This window comes from Heterocephalus glaber, unplaced genomic scaffold, assembly GCF_053883595.1.
Source record: "Heterocephalus glaber isolate CG9 unplaced genomic scaffold, H.glaber_assembly_v1.0 deba00001004, whole genome shotgun sequence".
NCBI classification, from domain to species: Eukaryota; Metazoa; Chordata; class Mammalia; order Rodentia; family Bathyergidae; genus Heterocephalus; species Heterocephalus glaber.
This window is the reverse complement of record NW_028258179.1, coordinates 8826696-8852108: the sequence shown is the minus strand read 5'-3', so window position 1 is coordinate 8852108 and position 25413 is coordinate 8826696. Positions and strand designations below refer to the sequence as shown.

The following is a 25413-nucleotide window of genomic DNA, read 5'->3' as shown; positions in this document are numbered from 1 at the left end:
GATGGCAGGTGTCCTGTGGCACACACCCCCCAGGATCACAGGGCACATTCACACCCAGTGGCGGGCATCACGGTGGACATGAAGCCCAAGTGCTGGGGGAGGACTTGGTGAGCGCCTCTTTGGACACTTGTCACAAATGTGTCTTTCATCCCTTGTGCACACAGTGCCATCGAAGAAGAAGACGGGATTGACTAATGGATTGATGAATGTATTTCTCTTCTTGTTCTGGAAGAAATGTGGAGTGCACTTACAGAAATACATTCAGGGTAAAGAGAATTAAGTAAAATGCAGATTGTGTGGGGATGAAGAGAAAGAAGAGGTAGCATGTTGAAGAACTCAAGGCTGCAAGCTTGGGAGCAGCTGCAGACTCTGGGTTTGGCTTTGAGCTCACGGCAGCATGGCAGAGAGAGATCCAGCCAGTTACAGGATGCCCGTATCCGGGAGTCACTGCCCAGGTACGGACAGGAAGTTCTCAGGGTGTGTGTGGGGGGGCATATTTCTCCTGTAAAAACATTTCCTGGTGGTATAGGACATGGCCTTTTCCATACGTGAATGGGAAATACAATCCTGGTTTCCTGAGACTCCTACTTTCTCCGCTGGGTCTCAGACACTGAAACAAGCCCACAGCATGGATCTTGAGGGCAGAGACTGCAAATCTTCTGACCCACCAACCCAGGCATCTGGGAACTTGAGAACCATCTGCAGGGAATTAAATAGAGATTTTGATTTCAAAGGTCTGGACAGGGGTCCCAGGTGATGCTGAACTGGGGGTCCAGGGAGCCCACCCTGAGAATCAGGACTACGGGGAACCTGCCGTGAAAATCATTTTTCCCAACTGAGCCTTTGGGCTTTGGTAAAATCTGGAGAGCAGAAGTGCTTGGAGTAAAGTTTCTGACCAGAGCTGGGTGCTCTCCTGTCCTGTGTTGCAATCGAAGGTGACCTCACACAGGATGTGCAGGGCCGAGGTGACCGTCCCTGCAGACGTCTGTGGCTGGACCAAGGCTGGAGCTGCAGCTGAGGCCACTGCACTGCGTCCTCCCTTGGTCCCCAGCTGGAGTCCCTTATGCAATGACAAATGTCCAGGATAATGAATTACAAGTGTATGGCAACCCTCCCTACCCTTACCCAAAGCCCAAGTCGGCTGGGTCTTTTAAATCCTTCTTCTCATTTATTAGGCACGCAGCTCCAGATTCACCATAGACTTCTTATCTTGACAAACTCTCATAAGCTCATCCATTCCACTCTGATGACTGAGGTCTCAAGGGCCGACCAAAAAATTAAAAACCAACAAAACAAAGCCTTTGTTCAAAAAGATCAACTCCATAGGATTTCTTCAGCTTCAGACTTATCTGCCCACAGGGCAGGGACAGTGCCTTAGCCAGATGGTGATCTGATATTCAAAGAATGGAGTGACCGGAATGACCCCTACCCCAAGTGAATCAGGCACATGTCACATACAAAAGCCAGGTGACAGTGAGGGGTAAGAATCAAACAGAGGTCCGGATCTGCTCGGCTGCCTGCTGTAGATGCTTCAACCGGGGAGCGTTTGCAAATACGGTGTCACCCTGTGGGCTGGTTTTCCTCGTCACAGCCCTTCTGTGACCGAGAGGTAGGGATGGTGGAAATGCAGAGAAGATGCCCAGTGCAGAACCCTGCATGGAGACCAGCAGCTCTGCTCACAGGAAAGGGGCCAGGCCCAGCAGTCAAGCATGCTGCCAGGACACTGTTGACAATGGACGACGCTGCTGCAAACTAAGGCCTCCATATTTCAGACGTTGGTCCCTGTTAAATTGCTTGGACAGCAGGAGTGTAGCAGAGGACACGCTTCCATGTATCTACTCACATCCTTTGTGAAACAGGGTGAAAATCCTGTGTGTGAGTCTGATGCGAATCAGGATCATAAGGGGAGGCATCCAGCAGGGTCAGGGCTGCCAGATGGACTGGGAATTTCTTGGACCACTCTTCTTCAACACCACTTAACACTCAGGCTCACAAACAACCCAGCCTGGTTTTTAAATCAAGTTGTGTAGCTGACAGGCGATACCCATGAATAGGTTCTCAGAACCCCGGCACTCTCAGAGATCAGGCACGGCCCCTCTGTCCTGAATTGCTCCCAGACTAGGCTCAGGCACATGACTGGAACATTATTAAATCAAGACTCTGTTTGGCAATTCTTCCCGTCATGTGACTCATGAGTGGAAAGTGGCCTGGTTCCTCTTTTATTCAGAATGAAGCCTTTTCTGAGAGCTCCACCCGGGAGAGAAATAGGACTCAAATTCAGGATGCGGATACTCGGTCAGGTGGATGCAGCATTGCCATTAAGATTTTCCTGTGTCTTAAAGAGATCCCCAGACTGCTGATTTCCCACTATCTCGACATCCAGGAGAACACAGTCAACCATTCACACTACGGGGATTTCCACTGCAGCTTCAGCTCATCTCTATATATTTAAATACAATTCTACGATTTTTCCCACTACGTTTTGAAAGCTTCCTTTACTTCGAGATGCTACAAATTCAGAGCAAATTATTCCTTTTCTCAATGACAAAATGTGATCAGGTTCCCCAGGGTTATCAAGCCCACTGAAAAGGCAAGTCCTTTGGTTCTCCACCCCCACATAGCAGTGTTACCCCCACAGTTCTCATGTGAGAGGAGATGGAGAAACCACATCTGCTAGCAAGGGGCTACTTACCCTAATTCGTGAGCAGCTCCAGCCAACAACCAATGGATTTATGTCTGCCTGCTTTCGATCCAGAGTTAATTGAAGCTCATTGTAAAAATCCTCAGAGGCACTGAAAGCTAGAGGACGCCTGTAAAATTGTTACTCTTTCCCAGCAGGTATGGTTTGGGGGGACTGGGGCTTGCTTTTAGGTGGAGGTCTGCTTTTCTTGCTTTTGCTACAGAAAGTAGAGATGAAGTTAGGGGAGAAGAGGGCAGGAAACTGGGTGACATAATCAGTCATGAGCTTTCTTCCAACATCTTGATCAGTGCTTCTTTAACTTGTCTTCAATGACTGATGGACAGGGTTCTCACTATATCCGAGTCAGTCTCAACTACTGGTGCTAATATGGCCTGTGAACACGGAGCTACTGAGCACTTGGAACGTGGCCAGTCCAAACGGCGCTGAGCAGCAAGTTTATAACACACAAGGGACTTCAAAGACTTCGTAGGAAGAAAAGAATGTAAGATATGTCAATATTTCTGTTATTGATGACATGTTGAACTGATTTGATTTTGGTCTGGGCTAAATAACCATATGTTGTTTAAAATTAATTTCATTTTTTTCTTTTTCATTCTATTATTGTGGCTCCCAGAAAACTTAAAATTGTACATGAGGCTGGCCTTCAATTTCACTGGATAGCACTGGTCGAGACATTTAAAAATCCCTTCTTGGAGTTGAGTCGAAACTGGCCCTTGGGAACTTTCTTGATTTTGCCCTCTGCAGAATAAACAAAATTCCTCCACATGACAGTCAGCCCAGAATTTGGAAACAATGCTCATCCCCACCCTGTCTTTCTGGTCATGCTAAATGGCCTCTGCTTCTCACATACATTGTTTATAACACGTGTTATTTATCCCAAACTTGGAGAATGTCAGAACGGGTGCTGCTATCTCACTGGGTGATTTACCTAATAAGCCCAGGCTTTCCCCGGGGTTTCAGGAGGGGGGGTGCGTCTGGCTTTACAGGGCTGTAAATCATCTGGGCCCGGTTGGTTGCAGGGAGTTACTTGGAGTCCGACTTGCAGACACCAGGAAACAAAGGACGTTGTTGTAATGTGAGCTGAAAGGTGACGACTCCACACACAGATCTTGGGGGTGACAGAGGCTCCTTGGGCTTGCTTGTCAGGCCCCACTCTGGCTGCTGGGGACACAGCTCTGGTTAGCCGTGGTCTCCTCCAGTGGATGGTCCTCCTCTTGGAGGGAAGCACCCCAGCCCACAGAGCTGCTGTCTCCACACCAGTGTCTTCTTCACAGGCCTGAATGAGCCACTCCACCATCCTGTTAGTCCAGCTCCTTCTGGTCAGTAGGGCTCAGAATCAGTGGACCCCATGGTCGTGCTCCCACTGCCCTTTGTTCATCAAATGGATAGCTTGAGCAGAAGTGATGTGCTGCCGGATTTGTTGACAATAAACCAGACATTTTATGTGGGGCTGCAGAAGGTACCGAGTGCAAGGGAGGCAGCCACAGGCCTGATGCTGCTGTTATTTCCAGCAAGGACACAGCTGTCCTGCCAGGGAGCCCGTGTGCTGCCGCATGCTCACCCTCGGTGCATGCAGTGTGCGGTCCACACCACTATCTGCAGAGGAAGCAGCAGGCCCAGCCTTGGCAAGGGGACCCCAGGTGGCTGGCGATCTGTGGGAGGAAAGCTAACCTGAAAACTGAGCGGTGGCCTTGCCTACTTCAGGTGGGCGCTCTGAGGTGGGCATCAGTGTGACACCGAGTCTCCTTGCTCGGCTCCCCTCCTAAGTCCCCATGCACCTCTTTCCCAGATGCAGGTGCCTCATTTTCTGACCATACCCCTTCCAGAGCCCTGGCCCACTAGCCTGGGCATCTGGGCCTGTCTGAAAGCCCAGGCCGCCTCTTTCTCTGCTCAAGGAAATTGTCCAGTGCTCCAGAACCTGCCCTCTGGAATATTTCCCCTTGTCACTACCCTTCACAGCCACCAAACAGGTCTGACATAGGGCAGCTGTGCAGTTTGGGGCTTGTGTTGATGAGACCCACCTGTGAGCCAGCCTGGCTTCTTGCTTCTTCCCTTAGCTAATCTGCAGGACCTCCTAAAAAACTAAGCATGGGAGCCGAGGGAGGGCTATTGCAGCAACAGAAGTAGGAGCTGTGAAATTCTGGGTCAAGCTGGGCAAGTATGGCACACCTGTAATCCCAGCACTCTGGGAAGCTGAGGCAGGAGGATCTCAAGTTTGAGGCCACCTCGGGCAACTTAGTGATTGTCAGACCCTGTCTCAAAATAAGTAAACAGACAAGCAAATAAATGAACGAATGAATAGGGCTTGGGGATGTAGGTCAGATGGTCCTGGCCTCAATGCCCATTACCACCAAAAAACCCCTGGGGTCATGTTTTTGCGTCATTTAACTGTACCCCTGGGCTCTGCTTGCTGGTTCATCAATTTCGCTGAGCAATGACCCGAAGCTACACCCACAGACCTTTAAATCTGACCATAGCCTACCCACTAAAAATTTACCGTTTACTATGGTTTCCTTTGAAGAAATGCTAGTTCCTAGCTAATTTTGCAGAGAAAAGGTCTATTTGGCTCACAGCTGGGGACTCAAGGTCCAGGACCGGCTGGCCTCTTGCTTTGGCCTCCGGTGAGGTGTTAGGTGATGGGACACCATGGCTGGAGGGCAGGAGGGAGCCGACTCTCACCTGGAGCAGCAGCAGGAGCCAGGGTGAGGCAGGGCTTGGACCTGTGACCAACCTTCTCAGAACTCCAGAGGCCTCTCCCAGGCTCCCTTCTGAGGCCACGCCCCTACTGAGGGCAGATCAGACCCTCAGCCACCTTTTGTGGGGAATGATGAGGAATAAAAGGAGACAGAGACAATTTTCAAGATATAAAGGGGAGACCAGGAGGAGACCTGGCTGTAGTGGACAGGGTCAAAAAAACTCCGTGGTTGGTCTGCTTTCATGAGCCAGTGAGAGGCACAGGGGAGAGGCAGCACGCGTTTCATGGACCAGCAGCTGTAGAGAACAGGTGGATAAGGATTAAGTTAATGAGCAACCAGATTTTCTCTACACCCAAATGCCTGAATATCGACAGCTGTCCTCACAGAAGCTGTCTTGCCTCAGGAGTGCGGGGTTATCCACACTCGGCACATAGCCGGGGGCATGCGGCCTTCCAAGCATTTCCCTGTTCCCGACACAAGGAAACTCAGACTCTGCGTTGTGCAGCCTGGTCTCCAGCATGCCCCAGTGACCTCTCAGCTTCGCAGGAGGCCCCACCTCCCAAGGGTTCCACCACCTCCCAACAGCACCACCCTGGGACCATGGGACACCCCACATCCAACTGCAGTACTTTCCAGATTCTGATACTCGAAGTCCATCATTCATTCGACATCCATTATTTGGAACTGTCTTTGTTCCCATTTTTTCCTTCACTTGTATCAGTATGGAGTCATGGATGCTTACTTAATGTCATAGGTTATAATTCTCGACTGTCATCATTTATTTGGATGGCCACACCGGCTCTGGTGTCCTTTGGCATGTGTCCTGTTCGTTGGTTTCCTCCTTAGTTTCTGGTACAAGATGCTCTAAGATGTTCTCTACTTCTAGAACTGGAATCAGCCATTTCTCCAAGGAGATCTGGTTTCTTTTTTAAAATTTTTTTTAATTTTTTATTTTTTGAGATCTGGTTTCTTTAATAGAAATAGCTTTTGGGACACTGCACCCGCCTTGTGAGTGCAAGGTCCTGAGTTCGATTCCTGTTACCAAAAAAAAAAGCTTTTGGTTTCACTAATTTTTAAATTATTTTAAATTATGTTTTCAGTTTCTATTTCATTCATTTCTATCTTTATTATTTTCTTTTTTCTATTTATCTGGGGCTTAATTTGATTTTCTTTTTCTAAGTTCTTAAGGTAGAAGCTTAAAGGCCTGATTTTAGATTCTTTGTAAATATTTAAAAATATAATTTCCTTCTGAAGAGTGCTTTAATTTCATAAATTTATTCCTGTTTTGCTTATCATTTACTTCTAAATATTTCCTGATTTATCTTCTAATTTTTTCTTTGAACCACATGTTATTTAGAAGAACTACATTTTAAAATTGCTGAATTCTGGGGTACTTTCCATATATCTTTGGTTATTGGTTTCTAAGATTCTAAAATTCCTATAATAGTCACAGAACATCATAATGTATGATTTCAAACCTTTTAAATATATTATATATTGAGACTTGCTCTGTGGCCCTCAGTGTGACTGTCTTCCTGAATATATATTTTGTTTTTGGTACCAGGGATCGAACTCAGGACCTTGCACTTGGGAGGCAGGCAGTGGCATCACTGAGCTAAATCCCGGCTATATTTTGTTTTGGGGGGGTGGTGGAGAATATTCTATGGAATGTCAACTAGATCCACAAGATGATATTGTTCAAGTCCTCTGTGTCTTTATGTATGAGATGTGATCGAAAAATAAGTGAATGTTTAAATTTTATTTTATTTTTGGTGCCAGGGATTGAACTCGGGAACTTGTGCTTGCAAGGCAGGCGGTGGAACCCCTGAGCTAAATCCCCAGCCCTGTATTTTTTTTCTTACAGAAGAGATACTTTACCATGAATGCCCCTCAAAGCATAGTACTCCTCCTCATTTCGAACATACTCATCCCATCATTCTTGCCACTTTCTGAAGCAGCTCTGGAAGTCTTCTTTTCTGAGTGTCTTTAGTTGTGCAATATGTCCTTAACTGATTGAAAACATTTACCTTTTGTGGTCATTTTGACTTTGGTGAAGATCCAGAAGTTGCATGGTGCCAGATGCAGTGAACAGGGTGGATAAGGACATATTGTCAAGTTTTTGACAGAAATACCATAAATGTTTTGAATGGGCTATTTTGAAATATACCTCCAAAGCTTTTGCGCTTTTCCTGGTAGCCAGTTTTATAACTTGTGACTTTTGCTGTTTTGAAGCTCTTTTATTTATTATTTATTTATTTATTTATTTGGTACCGGGGATCAAACTTAGGACCTTGGACTTGCGAGGCAGGGGGTGGCACCACAGAGCTAAATCCTCAACCCCATGAAGCTCTTTTAAATTCTTCTATCAAGGATCTATAACTGCCTGTATTTTAGGCTAATTTGGTTCACTACTGGGGCGTGACCTTCCTGGAGCCCCTAGTGGTTGCCTCATTTATTCACTGAGGTCTTTCCACTCTGGGTGGAAAGATCTTAGATGATTCCTAGCTCTTTATTAAACTGTTCTTTGTAGTTTTCCAGTAATTGTTCTTTCCTTGGATGTTATTCTTGCCTGCTTCGTGGGATATCATTCTACAAATCACTGGATTAGTCAGCTAGACTCAGCAGATGTCTCTGCAAAAATCTGAAATTCCTTCTACAGAGAGCACTTGATTTGTTTTTCTTGCCTTAATGCACTGACTAGGAGGATCTGCAGGACAACTCTGAATGCAGGCGCTGACAGCAGGCCTTCTGGTCTAGACCTCAGTCTCCTATCTGAGGGACACTCAATAATCCACCATTATGTGGATGTTGCTGTCAGTTTCTCCTAGCTATTCTTATTAGAAAAACTTGGCATTCTCTTTTATTAAGTGAGTTTTTATCATGAGTGTTGAATTTTTTCAAGCATTTTTCTTGCATTGTATGATTGTTCTCCATTGTTCTGTAAATGTGGCAAATGATTCTTACGGATTTTCTAATGTAATTCTTACTTTGTAATGCAATGAATTTTACTGCTTTTTCAACTTTAGAATAAATTTTACCAGGTCATAATATAGTCATTTGAAATTTTGCTGGATTTGAATTAATATTTTACTGTGAATTTTCATATCTGTGTTGAGTGTATTGGTTTATAATTTTCTTATAATATTCTGGCCTTATTAAATCAACTGGCAATTGCCCTATTCTCTTATTTGGAAAAATTAGTACAAAATTATTGCTGTTTCTCTCGTAAATGCATAGACAAACTTTCCAGAAAACCCTCTACGTGGTTGGTGTTGTCTTTGCAGGGAAGAGTTTAGTAACCAAGCCACTCTCCTTAACAGGTGAGAGTGTTAAGATTCATTTTTAGTTTTGCTAAGCTGCATCTTCAAAGAATTTGTCCATTTATTTAAAAATTTCACATTTGCATAAAATTGTTCACAATATCCTAATAATTTTTACTTTTTAATTATTGGTATGTATAATTTGTGCTTTCTCATTTTTTCATTAGTCTTGATAGGGATTTATCAATTTTGTTAACTTTTCAAAGCCCCAACTTTCAGTTTTGTTGGTTTATTTGTAAGTTGATGGTAGTAGCCAGGCAAGACCGATTTTGGATTTCTGACTGCAGAATTGTCAGATGCTACATCCATGTTTTAAATCATTAATTTTGTGCTAACGTTACAGCAGCAATAGGAAACCAGTACAAGGAGTGCAAACCTTTTCATTAAACATACTTTTCTGTGGAGGATGTGAGACGTTCTCGGGCCCTTGGATGGCCTTGGGGAGACAGACTGTCCTGCTGTCTGTGGCAGGCCCAGGTAGAGAAGTTAAAGATAACTTCAGAAGGCTGTTTGTTACTCCCAGTGTTCGTTCTGCTGCGGTCCCTTGAGACTGTCAAACATTTGCTTGGCATAAGAGTAGATAAAGGGTAGTTAATCCTTTAGAAGCTTTAAGTAACCAAGATGATTTAGATAAGATGCATAAGATTAAAGAAGATTAAAGGAACACAGATGGTTCTTTAGATGTTTCTGTACTCAGATATAACTGGTGGTTAGTTGACTAGCACTGTAAATTGTTAACAATTGACGTATCCTGCTGGAAAATGTATAAAAGAAGAATATTAACAATAAACCTGGCCTTAATTCCTCATGGAGCTCTGGTTCCCCGTGCTCTTTTTATAAGTTTTGTCGGATACTGTCTTCAGGTTCCAGTCTTCCACCAAGGAGACCCCAACACTTTTCCATGTCTAAAATTGTCACGCCTTGAAGTCTACTTTGTTTAATATTACCAAAGCTGCAGTAGCATTTTTCTCCAACTTTCTTTCTTTTTTTTTTTGTGTTTGTGAGGCAGGCAGCAGAACCAGAGCTACATCTCCATCCCCTCCAACTTTTAAACATAACAACCCAGGAAAATCAGAAGCGAACCTCTGGAGGTGGGAGGTAGAATTTTTGTTCTTTCAACACTACAGATGCCATTTCATTGGCTTTATTCCTGATGGACAAGAATGTCCCACAGCCTGCCCTGTGCTTTTAATGAATTCTGTCGTGGGTTTTCAGTAGTTTTTCTATGAATACAGGTGTGATTTTCTTTGCATTTACATTCTCAGGGTGTTCACCAGTTTTGGAAAATTCTGGTTCAGTATTTCCTAGTACTTCTTTTCTTATTTTCTCTTGCCCCCTTGGATTCCAACGAAGAGACGACAGATCAGTGCTGTATATCACGTCTCTAACATTCTCTCCCATTAAGTTCCACTCTGCTGTTTCAGTGAGAATATTTTATACTCAACTGCTTTCCAGTTGCAGTTTTACTATGTTCTACCTCTGGTTCACACTTAGAGGCATCCACAACCTCCAGCTTTTTGTGTTTAAAGGAGCCCTAGGCACAACAAAATGGGAGGAAAACCAGGATGTTTCTCAAAGTCTATGGAGTTCTAGCCTCCTACCCCAAGCAGCTTGAGGTCCCCAGGTGTCTTGCAGGACAAACCGCAGGCAGTTTAGCCCTGTCAGGTTCCTGTTTGTCACCCTGACCCCTAAAGGTGCCCAAACCCCACGGGCTGCTAGATTTGCAGCATGGAATGATGTCCGGCCTAAGCCTTGCTCTTGCTACACAGAACTAGCACGTGCCCCTGACAGGACTGCTGCCGGTGATTTCTCTGTAGTTCCATCCTCTCAATCTCAGCTTCTCTACCCCTTGATGCTCTAAAGGCTAACGCCTTTTAAGGGATTATTGTAAGAATTCATCTTTTTTTTTTTTGGTACTGGGGATCGAACTCGGGTCCCTGCGCTTGCGCAGCAGGCAGGGAAACCACTGAGCTAAATCCCCAGCCCAAGAACTCATCTTCTGTAGCTCTTGGCACAACTGTGAGCCTCAAAGTACTTCAACCTAGGAGCAGAAGCTTCAGGCACGTTCCACCACCGCCATCTCTCCTCTGAGGCAGGAGCATCCCCGCTCCCCGGCCCAGGTTTCTACAGCTGGCCGGGACCTGGGCTAGTGGGGAGGGCACTGCCATGACCCGCATCTGGGTGCCTGGCTGACAACTGCCCCAGGTGCAGCCAAGTGTCTCCACACAATGCAACGGACCTGCAGCAGGGTGCAGGCTGTCTACACTGGCAGGCAGCTGCTTGCTTCAGAAACAGCCAGGGCACAAGAGGGGCTGATGGTTATGTTGGACACATTTTATATTCAATTCCATTTTGTCTCCATGGTCTTGGAGCTTGTTTCCTAGGTGCGTTTCAAAGTGCTATTTTCCATCTTATTAGATGAAATTCTTCCATAAAGAGTTTTCCATCATATGTGATCATCTTCTAGGGTTCTTTTGTTGCTTTGGAGATTGCTGGTGTATCAACCTGTTGCTCCAAAGCCCAACAAGTATGTAAGAAGTGAAATGAAGCACTCATCCTCCGCTTCTGGTACAATCATGAGGCTATTTCGGTGTAGTTAAAAAGATAAAAATCATTTAATTTTTCATGCCCAAACTGTCTCATTTTTGGCCAGTGAGAGCCCTTCCAAGTTGGCTTCTCTACCACCTTTTGACAGAAGCCTGGGTCTTTGAAAGCTTCCTTGATCTGGGATGAACTACATCACCTTGTAGCCCTGGACCAAGTATTTGCAATTGTGCAAATAATTTCTTATTCCTTTTAGGTAAAAATGGAATTTAGGCACCACAATTAGTACTAGTGGTGCTTGTTACTTCTGAATTAGAATTAGGCATTTTCAGTTGGATAGGTTAAGAAATATTTAGTGTTTACAAAAAAAAAGTAAATCATAAGTCTCAAGGTCAAATTTAAGATTACTCACTTCTAAAAATGCTACATAATTACTAATTTTAGTCTAGAACGTACTTTTAATGTAACGCAAGATTATTTTGTAAAATTAACCACAAAACCATATTCAGTAGTCAAGACTTCCTTCTTCTCTATGTAGTGCACTGTCTTCTTTCTCTCTACAGAACCATTTTTGTCTTTGGTTTATCCTTCAGCTGTTGCTGCTGAAATAGAAACAGACGTGTCTGCATCCACAACTGCGATCACTCTCCCTCTGTTCCCCGCAGTCACTACATGAGCGACTTGTGATTTGTTTTCACTCAGGAGGTCTCTCCATGTGAGCTTCTGGTGATCTTCACTCCTTTGACAGTCAGAGTACCTGACACAAAAACTGTCTTGTTCAAACACTCCCTTCACTGAACATTTGGGCTGACCCTAATCTGCCAGGCAGGCATTCAATTTGTTCTTAATACACGGAAGTTACAAACTCCCATCGCCACTCTTGCTACTGACCTCCTGGCTTCTTAAATTTCCATTTCTTCATTTATAAAATAAGTTTAAACAATATTACTTATCAGATTTAAATAAAGTGGACACTGAAAAGATATTTCCATATATGTTAAAAAAAACGGACAACAGCCAATAAAGTGAACAAAAACAAACTCTGTATCACTACCCAAACTCATAATACAGGTCATTTTTATTTGATTAAGAAATTCTTATTCTGAGAGGTGGAGACAAACGAGAATGTGTCCATAGAAACACCAAGACAGCGAAATTTCTAGAAACCACCTCAGATGATAGTTCAAAAATTCAATTAAATATTTATTGAACAAATGCAGAATAAATGATCTAAGGGGTATTTTAATCTGAAAATACAGTCACTTCAAACATTCAGAGGGCTGTCACACAAAGAATGAAGACTTGTTCAGCACTTCTTCAAAGGGTAGAACTTGAAACGAAGGAAAATAGAGGCAATCAACAGGTGGCAGGGGAGCTGTACAGAGTATATCACTTTTCTCAAAAGCGTCTTTCCCCACATAATGCATTCCACACCTAACTTGTCCTTTCCTCAGAGACAGGATAGTAGAACTTCACACCTCTCATCAAAACCCTAAGCTGCACTTGCACAGCAAGCCCTCCTCTGCTAGCAATGGATATACTCATACTACTGGAAAACTGTAATGGTGACAAACTGGTTTACTCAGGAAGTGTTTATTTGCTCCTCAGCTACATTTTAGTACTCTACCTCAGTGATTCTCAGGAGCCAGGGATAAGAGCCTATTCTCCCAAGGGCTGATCACACTCCCAGCAATTAGGGTGCTGCCCTGGGGACAGTCCTCCTCCAGACCCAGAGGCAGCACTACCGCCAGCCACTCCGGTGTAGATGGGAGTGCGGTGTGCACTGGGGCAGGAGACTTATTCCTAAGTCACCTGGGAATACAAACTAGCTGCGTAGTACTGACAGCACCAGCCAAATCGTTATATATTACAAAATGAGAACTGCCTCACTATTCAGCATAATGCTTAAGGATAAAATATATATAATATACTTTATATTATATATGTATTTTATCACATATTCCGTAAGGAATGCCGAGGTGTTTAATCCATCCAGTAAATTGAAAATAAAAATTTTACATTTCTCTATTTGTCAGTGTACAGGATTCTGAAGGTGGATCTTGAACTCAACGATAAGTCAGTTCTCAAGGAAAGCCACGTAATCGGTGAGCCTAGCTAACTGCTGCTCATTGGGGATCGGTGGAACTGGGGCGGGCTCTGCAGGTGAAACAGAGAGTTCAAGTTAAGACACCACCACTACAAGGCTTTGTCCTGTCACCCACCTCCTCAATGCCTTTGATTTTAACAAGGTAATTTCTTAGAATTACCTGATTTCAGACAAACTTCGTATCTCCTGGGCATCTTTGAAACACACAAATAGTCTGCACTTTTAGGAGCATGGTTTTCTCTAAGTGCACGCAAAGCACGCCTGACACTGTCAGTGGAGTACTCTCTATTACAGTTCAAAACACATTTAATGGGAAAAGGCTCCTTTAGGAGATAATGGCTCTTCTTGGGAAGGTCCTGACCTTGGGACATTTAATCCAAGGAGTAAGCCCCGAGTGCCTCCGTGTGGAGAATGCTACACCTACACCACCAGTGGAAAAACCAACATGAGAACGCATCCTCGGAGGTCACATGCTGGCGTTGTTACCAACGTTGTGCCAGCCTCAGGATGCCTGCCGTTAAACAGGGGCACAGGTTCTGGCAGGGCCCTGCACGATGGCACACAGGTGCTGGAGAGCTGCCGTCAGGTGGCCTATGGGTCAGCCCACGGCTTCTAGCTTGTAACTGGACCTATGACTCTAAACTTACGATACACACAGGAGAAACAATGTCACATTTTAAAAGTGAAAATATATACCTGATAAGGGAATAATTCTGTTAAAGGAAACGTCCAGAGCCCCTGCAACTAAAACAAAAGAGCACAAATTACGTAAGTCTTCGGCAAGACCGTTCAGCATGTTCTCTTGTGATGCACGTTCACAGCCATCTAACTCTATTGCCTGTGGGATGAGTGGCCCTCCCTCGGCGTCCACAGTGGCCTGGGCCATGTCCTGCTGCTCTCTGCATCCTCACAGGGCTGAGCACGGCGGCATCACACAGAGGAGGATTGTCTCGCAGAGGCTATGGGTGTGGGCGCTGTGGGCAAAAGAGGGACTCATGGCAAGCAGGAGGCAGAAAAACCAGCAAGCAGGAAGGGGCATGGCTCACTCTGGTGAACAAGTTGGGGGCTAAGCCACATGCTTGTAATCCCAGCACTCAGGAGGCTGAAGCAGGAGGATTCTGAGCTCTAGGGTGGTCTGACACACACAGTGAGACATCTCAAACCACCACAATAACAACTCCCCCAAAACCGAAAAGATAGAGGGGCTAGGAATTTTAATTGAAACCTCAGGAACAAGTCACAGGGCATAGGGCCTTGAAGGAAGGCAAGAGCAGTCAGTCCTGTGCAAGTGAGTCACAGGAAAGTGCCCGCAGGACTCGGCACAAGGGTAGAGAAGAGCTGAAGACTTAATCTTTAAAGGCCAGTAGTTTAGATCTTAAGGATAAGAAATGGCTCCATGAATAAAATGATGGTAGATTAACACACAGCAAAAATTAAGTAGTAATAAGGACCACAAAACACCAACATACCAAGGTCTTTTATAGAAGAAATACACCTTTAGAGACTAAAGTAAAACTACGTGACTTCTGAGAGCATTTTGCCCTGAGGGTCCACATTCTATATATTTAAAATGTGAGTTACTTCCACTGTTTAGTAACAAATTATTCAAACGCAAGGCTTGAAAACCTGAAGCAGTAGGTGCTACAGCAATGGATAAAGAGCGCCCCCTACCTGGCTTTCGGGGTAGAACCATTCTTGTGGTGGAGTCCGCTTGCCATCCTTGTTCTAAGATACCTAGAAATGTGGATTTCACGGAACGGTGAATAACAAACACAAAAGCTCCACAATCTCCACAACATAACTTACACGGGAGATGTGACAGGCTTAGTTCAACCTGTCAGGGAGATCTGTACTAGAAAGGTACAAGGATAGCATGCGAATATGACAGAGAACATGTAAACTTACTTTTGAAATATTTCTGAACATGGTAAAGCTTTGCTGTACTCTATCAGGTTGCTATAATCACTAACAGAGGGTGAGTTTTCCAGAAAGTATTCAATAAATCAGTTTCAGTAAACCAGACATAAGGAAAATTTATACGATGCCTTTTATAACTACATCAGTACTAACAAAGATGATGGGTATTTTTATAGTGATCCTTTTATATAACCACTGTAACTATGAAATGGGACATACAACTTTCATGTAATTGTTGTGGAAAAAAGAAGTTTGGGAAATCCAGTGATGTTTCCTAGGTCACACAGCTAGCATGGAGGATTAGTTGTGACCAGGATTCACACCCACTCTGCTGAGAATATGGGCTCTGGGTATATATAAGAAATAAAGGGAGGGTCAATTTTAAGAGAAGAGCCAAAACAAACGTAGGAGTAAGGAACAGTACAACTTCTTATCAGTTTCAGGGCTGGGACCGTAGCTCAGTGGTAGAGAAAATCCTTAGATGCACCAGGCCTTGGATTCATCCCCAACCTCCCAAAAGGAAACTTCAATCACCCCGTTCTCCCATGTGTCTAAAATTGTGTGCGGGCCTAGAAATTTAAGGACAAGATGTGGTGCAGGACAGCGCCCACATTTTAGAGAACCAAAATGTCAATCACCCTAACACAATACAACCAGGTAAGCAATATTCTAGAGCCGGTGAGAGGGGCGGGCTCCTGAGGTGCGAGCAAGGAGTGGGGAGAAAGAACGGGCAAAGCAGGGCTGTGGGATGAGACTTCCCTCACTGGCCAAGGTGGGTAAGGCCTGCGAGTGGGAGCAGCGGGGTGGAGGAAGGCTTATTTCAGACAACACGCATCTGCCTGCTGCAGAACCACTCGTGTGCTTGACCAGGAGGTGCCTGCTGTCCAAAAGCCCTGGGGATGGTACGTAGTGCATGCTGCAGCCACCTTCCCTGAAGGCAAACACAACCCGAATCCCTAAAACATCTGCTCGAGAGAGCTCCCGAGAAGGCTCTGTGAGCCTGCAATCTGCACCTCTCCTTTGACTCCTTGTGGGTAAAGAGGAAACCAGAAGTACCTTTCACAGCCTCTTCTACAGGAAGTCCAACAAAGGCCGCAAAGTCATCGGCGATGATGGAGGTGTACGCTTGAGAGACCAGGGCAAAGGCGCGTCGCCTCGTCGCATCTTTTGTGGAGGTGGAGGGTTGGCACAGGGAGAGGTGGGGACACAACACAGCAGGCACGTTAAGAACAGTTACTTACACTGTTTTATAAGATTGGATCAGCTCAGCTCAGCTCAGCTCAGCTCAGTGATGTCTGTGCTTATGGACACATGGATGTGCCCAACATGTAAGAGGCTCAAATACTGCTAACAAAAAAGAAATACACTTCTTACATTTCCTCTGAGATCAGACAGCAATCAAAGTTACAAAGTTAAAAAGCAGTTTAATATACGTAAGACTCCAACTCTAAGAAATACTAGCACCTAAATACAGTGCTAGTTAATCCTGACTGTCAACTTGGTTAGCTTGAGAGATGCCTGGGAGGTCAGTACAGCATACCTCTCTCTGGGTGAGGCTGGGTGGCCACAGGGGTGTGACCATGGGGACTCCCTTATACGTGGTCCACGGCCCTTACTCTATGACTCTTCCATGTTCTATTTCCTGGCAGACATGAGCTCTGCCCCACCAGGCCCTTCTACCATGTTTCTGCTATGGAGCTAGCTACCCATGGACTAAAACCTCTGAAACCGTGAGCCAAAATAAACATTTCCTCCTTTAAACTGTACACATCAGGTTTTTGTCCCAGCAACAGAAAGGTGAACGATACAAACATATTTATGCATTGGGATATAGTTTTTCTTTTAGTTTTGTCTTTCACTTACAAACACTGGGAAGAATGGATTAGTAAATCTATCTCTCCTCAGGAAGGTCTCTACTATGGGATCACAGCTGGGAGCTACAGAACGTAAAACTAGAGCATGCCCCCTCATTTCCCAAGTCTGCATCAAACTCTTACCTTCATTTAGGCTCAAAATCCTAAATTCCAACCCTGAATGGCCGATTCCAATTAAGAGGCTGCCAGCCACCAGCCACAGACACTTCCCTCCAAACAGCATTTGGGAGCTTGCATAGCTACATGAAGTGACTTCTGGCATGAGACAGCTCCATTGGGCCCTGCCAGCCCACCTTCCAGTCAGGTGCACTTTTGGAAACACAAGGGCTTCTCTACTGGTGTGCCAACATGCTGTGGAAATATCCTGGACTGTACTTTCCATACCAGACACGCAAGAGTACATAGGGTTTCACCCCTTCACACCGGGGGCTTTTGGTTTTCCCTGCTCTATGGCTTGACACCCTTCCTCTGTGCTATTATTCCTTGGTCTGTTTATGAACTCCCTACAGCACTGAAATCCACGACAAGCTCTGCCTGCTCTACATTAATGGCATCACTGTTTGTAATTCCAATGTGACAAGCATCTTCTAATGCCTGTGGCATACATGTCCAGTGAGGTGTGTGCCAAGCACAGGATCGCTGACGATGTGGCAGGACCAAAGTGGTGCATGACCCGTCTTCAGCTTTGTTTCCACATACTCCTGAAAAACCATGGGCACTTACACTCCCTTCACTTCCTGCTGAGCCTGACAGCCTCCAGGTCTCAGTGAGCCATGATTATCTGCTCTTCCTTCCACATCCCAGCAGACAACCTAGCTAAACAGACCCTAAAACATCCCACACATATGGAAGGCTAGAGACAGTCCACGGAGAGAAGCTGAAGCAACGAAGAAGGACGTAAGAGTGCACATTATAAGCTACACTCAGCTGGCAAGCCTGCAATATTAAGCACATTTACTTTAGTTCAAATATCCTGGTCAGATTTCTAGAGTGGGAAATAGAAAGGTGGAGAGAACCAGAAGGGGCAAAGAGAAGCAGAAAGCGTTACGACCAGAAAACAGGAGAACATACAGGGAGGCAGAAGCAGGCTGGCAAAGGAAGGAAAAAAGAAGCCCCGCATTCCCAGCACCAGCAAAGGCTGCTGCAGTCGGGCTGCTTTTAACCACGGGGTAGGAGCGACTGATCATCACTTCGGGACCCGCAGGCTGTGTGGTCAGTTACCTCAGGGAGAAACCCATAACAATACCATGCTGGAAGGCAGGCTCAACGGAGCCTGCCACCTAATGTCTGTGTACCCTGGAACAATTCTCCTCGAAAACAGAGTCCCTGACAGAATGCTAACTCTGCCACCCAACAAATACTTCTGTGCCTTATCACCTGCCGGGAACCGCTCACTGGCAGTGCTGGGGACAGAGGAAGAGCTGGCTGGCATCTCACTGTGCTCAACCCTCTCTGCCAGCCAAGCTGTGATGCACGGGGGCGGGGGGTGGTGGTGCCAAGAGAGCAGCACTGTGGGCGGCTTCCTTGGCTGGTGGGTGGGCTGCACCGGGAGGTCAGTGGCCAGGAGCCCAGGTCAGGACACTTGTTCTCTCCGCCCTCCCTGCCTCACTCCCGCTGGCCTGGACCCCCAGCTCCTGCGGGCAGCCGGCCCCTGCCGCTCCAGTCACACCCGGCCCTCATCTGGGCTGCGGGCCTGGGGTGAGAATGGCCACAGCCCCAGCCATGCTGGTGTCAGCACAGGAAACAGTTCTTTCACCAGCCTCTCTTCATTTCTGCCATTTCAATTTTCTAATAGGACCATCGGGTAGCAAGGGACAGTCATGCCTGGACCTCCAGTGGTTCATGCTGGCAGGAATGTGTTAAAACTCACATAGAATTATTCAACGTTTCAGCATGTAGGGAACAGGTGTGGCCCAATGTAACTCTTGACCACACAGAAATATTACCTCTGAGTGCTTCCATGATTGGCTGCACTGTCTCAGACCACTGGTGGGCGTTGATGGTCGTATAGATCCCAGGGAAATCTCTCTGCCAGATTCTCTGTCCGACTGACCAAATTCCTCCAAGTTCAGAATTTGCCTGCAATAAATGTTACTGCCTTTGAAGGTATCCATTCTGCAATTACCAATGACTCTATGTGGATAGAATAAAACTTGTCAGCTGTATCATTAAGGACATGACTCAACATTTCTAAGAGAGGCAGTTATTTCATCTACTACCAAAAGTTTTTACATGCTGCAGATAGTAATGTAAAGTATCTATACATCTGACACACGTTTTTATTACAAAAACAAAGCACGAGGAAGTAGTCTAAAAATATTTCAGAATTGTGCCGGGGACTGCTTAACTTAAACAGTTGTTTCTAAGGATGTTACATTTATTTTTCTCATTTATATCTAATACGTACATCCAGGACAAAAAAGCAAACTGGTTAACACCAACAGTCAATCTAAGATGGCATATACCACAGCCTAAGTAGACAGTTTGTTTTGTTTTGGATACCAAGGATCCAACTTGGATCCTTATGCTTGCGAGGCAGGCAGCGGAACCACTGAACTAAATCCCCAGCCCTGTTCTGTTTTTGTTGTTGCTTCTCTGGCAATACTGGGGATTGTACCCATGGGCGCTCTACCACTGAGCTACATTCCCAGCCCTTTAATTTTTTACTTTGAGAGAGGGTCTAAGTTGCCCAGGCTGGCCTCAAAGTTGTGATCCTTCTGCCTCAGCCTCCCAAGTGGCTGGGACTATAGCTGTGTGCCACTGTGCTTGGCTATCACTATTTATCAAGCTGAGGAATATTCTAACCTTACCAAACCCAGTATCAGGGAATGGAATAGATCATCACTTGAAATTAAACATGTACTTTATTCCACTGTGCAAGAAACTTTTCTAGTTATTGCATCTAATCTTCCATCCAAAACAGAAATCTAAAATTCTAATTAGCAAAGCTATCTTAATGCTGTGAATATTCACTTCAAGAATACTCCTATAATATTTAAAAATAAGTACCATTACAGTTTTAAAATAAGTACCATTACAGGAGACTGATCAGTTGAGAATTACCACAACTCTGCCACTGCCGCCCCTCCTACACTTCAACTAGGATCTGGTGAAGCCCAAGCTTCTAAGACAGGTCTCAGGCAATGTGATCAGTAAGAGGTGGGCAGACATTTCTGTACCATCTCACAGAGATTTAAACTTCTAGCTAGGAAAATCTAAAGATGTAAATGCTGGTCATGATGAGTTCTATCACACAGAAAACAGAAATGTTTGAGAGGCTGCCCTGTTGGCGACTGTTACTATATTATTAAAGCCAAAAATGTACTGAAAGACAACTTACAGATTTTATAGCAGGCGGTATCCTTTTCCAAAGATATCTTGCATTATTCCTAATTTATATAAAGAACAGTCAATTAGAAAAGAAATGAATAGTTAAAATTACTGGGTCCCAATGCAAACATGTAGAAGTATACTATCAAATACAATTTATGATACAGTGTAAAACTTAATTTTATCTGAGTTTATTCTGGGAAAATTCAAGTGGTTTTCCGGGTAAAAAAACATGGAATATATATATTTATCAAAGTCATTCTGCCATTTTTACTGAATTCTTAAAATTAATGATTCAGATTCCAAATCAAGGCAACGGTACATTAAACACACAGATTTATACCAAACTGCCCACACAATTCGCTCAGATACATAAAACAAATGTATGTGCTTAGAAAACACTAGCACTTCCTGACAATGAGGTCTGACCAAAAAATACAGTGAATGATTAGATTAAAAATATTATAGTAAAAGACCCACTGCCATGAACTCCCCTGTCGAAATCCTCGCCCTCGCTTCAAACACACTTATCCCATCACTCTTGCCACTTTTTGAAGCAGCTCTGGAGTCCTCTTCCGTGAGTGCCTGAAGCTGTGCTCTCACGGCTGCTTTGATGCCTTGAACCGATTCAAAATGTTTCTTTTTCACGGTCATTTTGATGTTGGAGGAGAGCCAGAAGTTGCACGGTGCCAGATCCCGATGAATCAGGTGGATGAGGACATGCCACAATGCTTTTACAAGCTGCCTTTCCCTTGGATGGCAACAGGCAGCAGGTGTCACCATATTTTTAGCAAAACATTGTAGAGATAGTCGTGAAAAAGACTTTCCAGAACTACCTCAGAAAGGGATAAGAATGAAGGGGATAAATAGCAATGTGTCTTTTACTGTAATAAATTCGTAAATGTAAACATTCACTGTGTATTTTGAACATCCCTTTGAAGGACCTTTCTTCCCTGTAAGTACAGACCCCTTAAAACTTCCAACATGAGAGTTTGTAAGAGACTGGAACAAACATGATAATGAGATTACAAAAAAAGAAACAATCTTTGATACATGTGTAATATAAATATCAGTGCAGATATTAAAAAGATATCAAAAAGGATTTGTAAGAATTTAAAACAAAATTTTATCAGGAGTCATTCATAGGTCCTAGACCTATAGGAGATTCTTTTAACAGTTATGTTTCCTGGATTTCCCTTAGGGAACATGGATAGAAATTTAAAAAAAAATTCTAAGAAATCTCACACATGTTGGTAATGAATTCCTCTTGGCTTTCTCGGTCTTCCCTTTCAGCTTCTTTTCATTTATTGATCATAAGTAAACTGAGGTGACAAAAAAGATTCACAGATACCAATACTGTAGTCTCTCAGTCAAACTAAAATTCTTAAAAGAAGTGTATGTAAAACAAATATATTTTAAAGTAACAGTGTAATCACAATTCATTTTGATTCAACAGAAAATAGATATAATAGGTACCACAATAAAAAAACAGCTCATTGAGCCTATGCTTTGTGCTCTACTTCAAATTACAATGATTTCTGTACAACTCTGAGAAGCTGCTGCTTGGAGCATCAGACAAAAGGTACTTACATGTCATTGTGGAGCAAATACAATGCCAGTAGCTGACCGTACACTGGGGGTGTGGCAACTCCTCCAGGAGCCTAGGAGGCCCAAAATAAGAGAAAAATCTATTTACTCTTTTCGTTCATACAAATATTTTCTTAATGATAGTTTAAAAAGCCCATCTTATATACTATTTTAGATATAGCCAACAGCTTAGAGAAACACCAAACACTAAAACCTAGAATACTAAATTTAGATCTGTCATCGGCTGTTATTTTATCTCCCTTCTCTCAATTTCATTATATATACAAGAATACTTAAATGAAGTCCCTTTCCTAGTTCTCAAATTTGTACTTACATAATCTCACTATTTTAGGAAACAAACTCTCAACAGATTCCTAAAACATTATGATTCTGCCTATTTATCAAGCATGCTAAGTCTCTACATAAATAATGGGAAAATACCATGGCTGAATTACAAAGACATCTCTGTCCTCGTGCAATTTTAATTCATTTAGAAATAATCTGAAGTGTCTGTTAGCGAGCTGCTGCTTCTAGCACTGTCTCCCCTAACTATACTAACGTAATCAATGCTTAAGTGTCTAAGAAACTTTAACAGCTGCCTAATATACTTTTCCCGGTATCTTATTACAGACCAAACGTCAAGCTCGCTTGATTACAACATTAAGAGACTAACAAGGACTTTCTGAGCTAGAAAGGGTTCTTTCTTGTCCTCTACGGGGCAGGGGTGTCTGGCTGCACACAAGCCTTTTAATACAATCCACATTTCTGCCTTCTCCGGCCCGGACACAGGCCAGGTAAATGTCAAGCCTAGTAAATAGAGGACACTGGTAGGTGGTAAAGATGCACAAGAACTTCGGGCTCACAAACTAAAACCGACAAAAACCTGCAGGCGAGCTCGGGCAGGCCGGCCTGGACCCTTCCTTCCCGGTCTGAGCAGGCCTCGGGGTCCAGGCTCCCCACCTCCAGGTCCAGCAGGGCGCGCGCTCCACGCCCCAGGCTCCCCGGCTCCTGTTACCCTAGAAACTGGCACCGCCCCGTGCCTGGGAGCACTGCGAAGTTTCTCCCAGCGCGACGCGAAAGGCTACCTCGAGCTCCTGGTTCTCGCACTGATCCAGCAACTTTCTAAAACTGAAGGCACTTTCCGCCATCACCGCCACTGGCATCTTCCCGGCCGATCTCGCCGCGCACCTTCCAGACAGCCGGCCTCCAGACTGTCCCTCCGGGCGTCGCGCCCGCGATGACGTAGGAAACCACCCTTGCCAGTGAGCGCCGCCGCGCAGGCGCACCATTAGTTCCGGCGCGTCCTGAGACGTCACTGTGGCCCGGAAAGGGGCGTTGGCGCTCTGGACTGCGCTCTCGGTGCTCTGGAGGACTCGCGGGCTTCCGGCGTGGCGTTGGGCCTGTCCGGAAGGATCGCGTTTTGCAGTTTGGGAGCTGGTACGAGGCTGCCCGTGACCCTGGATAATGTGAGACCGATACGTTTTCAATAATAACAGTGGCAGCGGAGGCACAGTGAGGTGTTTCTTTGAGTCTTGATGTGTTTTCTAAAACAGCGAGCACCGCCTCCGGCCCCAGCAAGAGGCTGAGGCAGGAGGAATACACCATTCTAGTGCGGTCTATTTAGTGACTTGATGAGACCCAGTCTCCAATTAAACATAAAGGGGGGCTGGGGATGTAGCTCAGTGGGAAGGCCCTGAGTTCAGTACCCAGGAACACAAGAAAAGCCTTTTCCTTCTGTTTTTCTCCTAACTTTCCATAATGTAAAAAGAGGTTATTTAATATTATTCTAAGGAAAGAAAAATTAAAAATTTAAATTATCATGGATGAATTTTACCTTTCATCTTTATATTGTACAAGGCCAGTTTTAAATATATCCATAAGGCATTGAGCTCATCGGAGGCACAGGAAGTCCATAACCCCTATTCATACCTTGCACATGCATGCATTTTGTTTTTATTAGAACTATGGAAATGCACAAAATGAACTCAGCTGTCTTTATGACACTAGTTGTATGCACATGTTCTACCAATACTCTGCATCTTAGACTTGACTAATAAAGACAGGCTGAAAGGAAAATGGAGCAGTGTGGGTAAGAAAGGATGTGACAAGTTTCCTTGATGTTTCCCGAAACTCCACTACCTTCTTGCATTTAAAGCAAGTTCAGGGTGTAGGGGCAAGTTATGGAAGTGACAAGCTGACCTTCTGCTTACTCCGGGTCTTGCTGGTCCCCCCTCCTTGGGCCCACAGGGAGCTCTGTGCGCACGGCAAGTTGTGAGCCCTAGGAATGGCAGTGGACATGTATGTGGCCCATATTTCCCCAGCTCAGGCTCATGCTCCCTTATTCTGAGGGACCTCCCTTACAAAACACAAGTTCCAGATAAAATTAATAAGCATTTCAAGATGGCAGTACCTGTCACTGATTATTCCTGCGTAATCAACAACATGTCCATTTGGAAATGATTGTTTATCAATGCTCTGGACAGAATGTAAATAAAAACACTAGAAAAACTCCTCAAGAAATTCCCAACATGCTAGAGTTTGGATCATATACGTCCCCTAACGGCCTGTGTGTTAAAACCTTCTCCCCAGCTTTGTGATATTGGGGGATAACAGAAACTTTCAAGGGCTGAGGAGTGGGAGGCCTGCTGGTCACAGGGGCTGCCCTTGAAGGAAATCTGGGAGCCTCGCCCCTTTCTTACCCTTCTCTTTTGTTTTCTGACAGAAGATTTAAGGCCAGCCGCTCCCCCCTCCCATCCAGGCTTCCAATGGTACAGCACGTGATATATCATGCTCTCATGGTTACTGAAAGCAATGGGTCCAACTGACCACAGACTGAGTTTTCCCAAACTATGAGCCAAAGTAAACCCTTTCTCTTTAGAAGTTGGTTATCTCTGGTATTTGTTGACTGAATCATGTGGAACATTACATTGGAAAGGGGTTATCTACCATAACTGGAGATAGTTTGGATGAATTAAGGAGTAAAAATTTCATCAAGAGGGAGAAACACTTGATAGAAACATGATTGTAAGATCACTGGATATAAATTTGAAGAGCAGGATTTTAAAGTTGGAGTACAGAGTAACAATGCTGAACTGTTTTAGGCAGTGGACTATTATTCAGTGGAAACCCTGGCCAGCACTTTGATCATTCAAAGGCACAAATCTATTTCAAAGCTTTTCAGGTGTTTTGGGGCGCTGAGAGTTGGAGACCTAAGTGAGTAGCTCTTTTCTGTTTTTTTTTTTTTTTTTTTTGTACGGGGGATTGAACTCAGTTCCTTGCGCTTGCGCAGCAGGCGGCGAAACCACTGAGCTAAATCCTCGGCCCTAGCAGCTCTTTT

General features: G+C 44.6%; 1 protein-coding gene across 2 annotated transcripts; it reads right to left on the bottom strand.

Annotated features, from left to right (window-relative positions):
• Window positions 1-12321: 12321 nt before the first annotated feature.
• Window positions 12322-23348, bottom strand: Cops8 (COP9 signalosome subunit 8). Of its 2 annotated transcripts, none has more exons than XR_015450606.1 (8): window positions 23162-23348; window positions 22080-22150; window positions 20500-20548; window positions 19106-19238; window positions 16342-16449; window positions 15040-15102; window positions 14065-14342; window positions 12322-13418 (listed from the first exon to the last, which is right to left on the bottom strand). XR_015450606.1 is itself a non-coding variant. In XM_004868383.4 (8 exons), the coding sequence occupies exons 1-8, from the start codon at window positions 23237-23239 to the stop codon at window positions 13339-13341; spliced, it is 630 nt and encodes a 209-aa protein (XP_004868440.1). In that variant the 5' UTR covers window positions 23240-23348; the 3' UTR covers window positions 12322-13338. The 2 variants fall into 2 exon arrangements, 1 of the variants encoding a protein (XP_004868440.1); XM_004868383.4 differs by having other exon boundaries at window positions 14065-14112.
• Between the last annotated feature and the right edge of the window lie 2065 nt (window positions 23349-25413).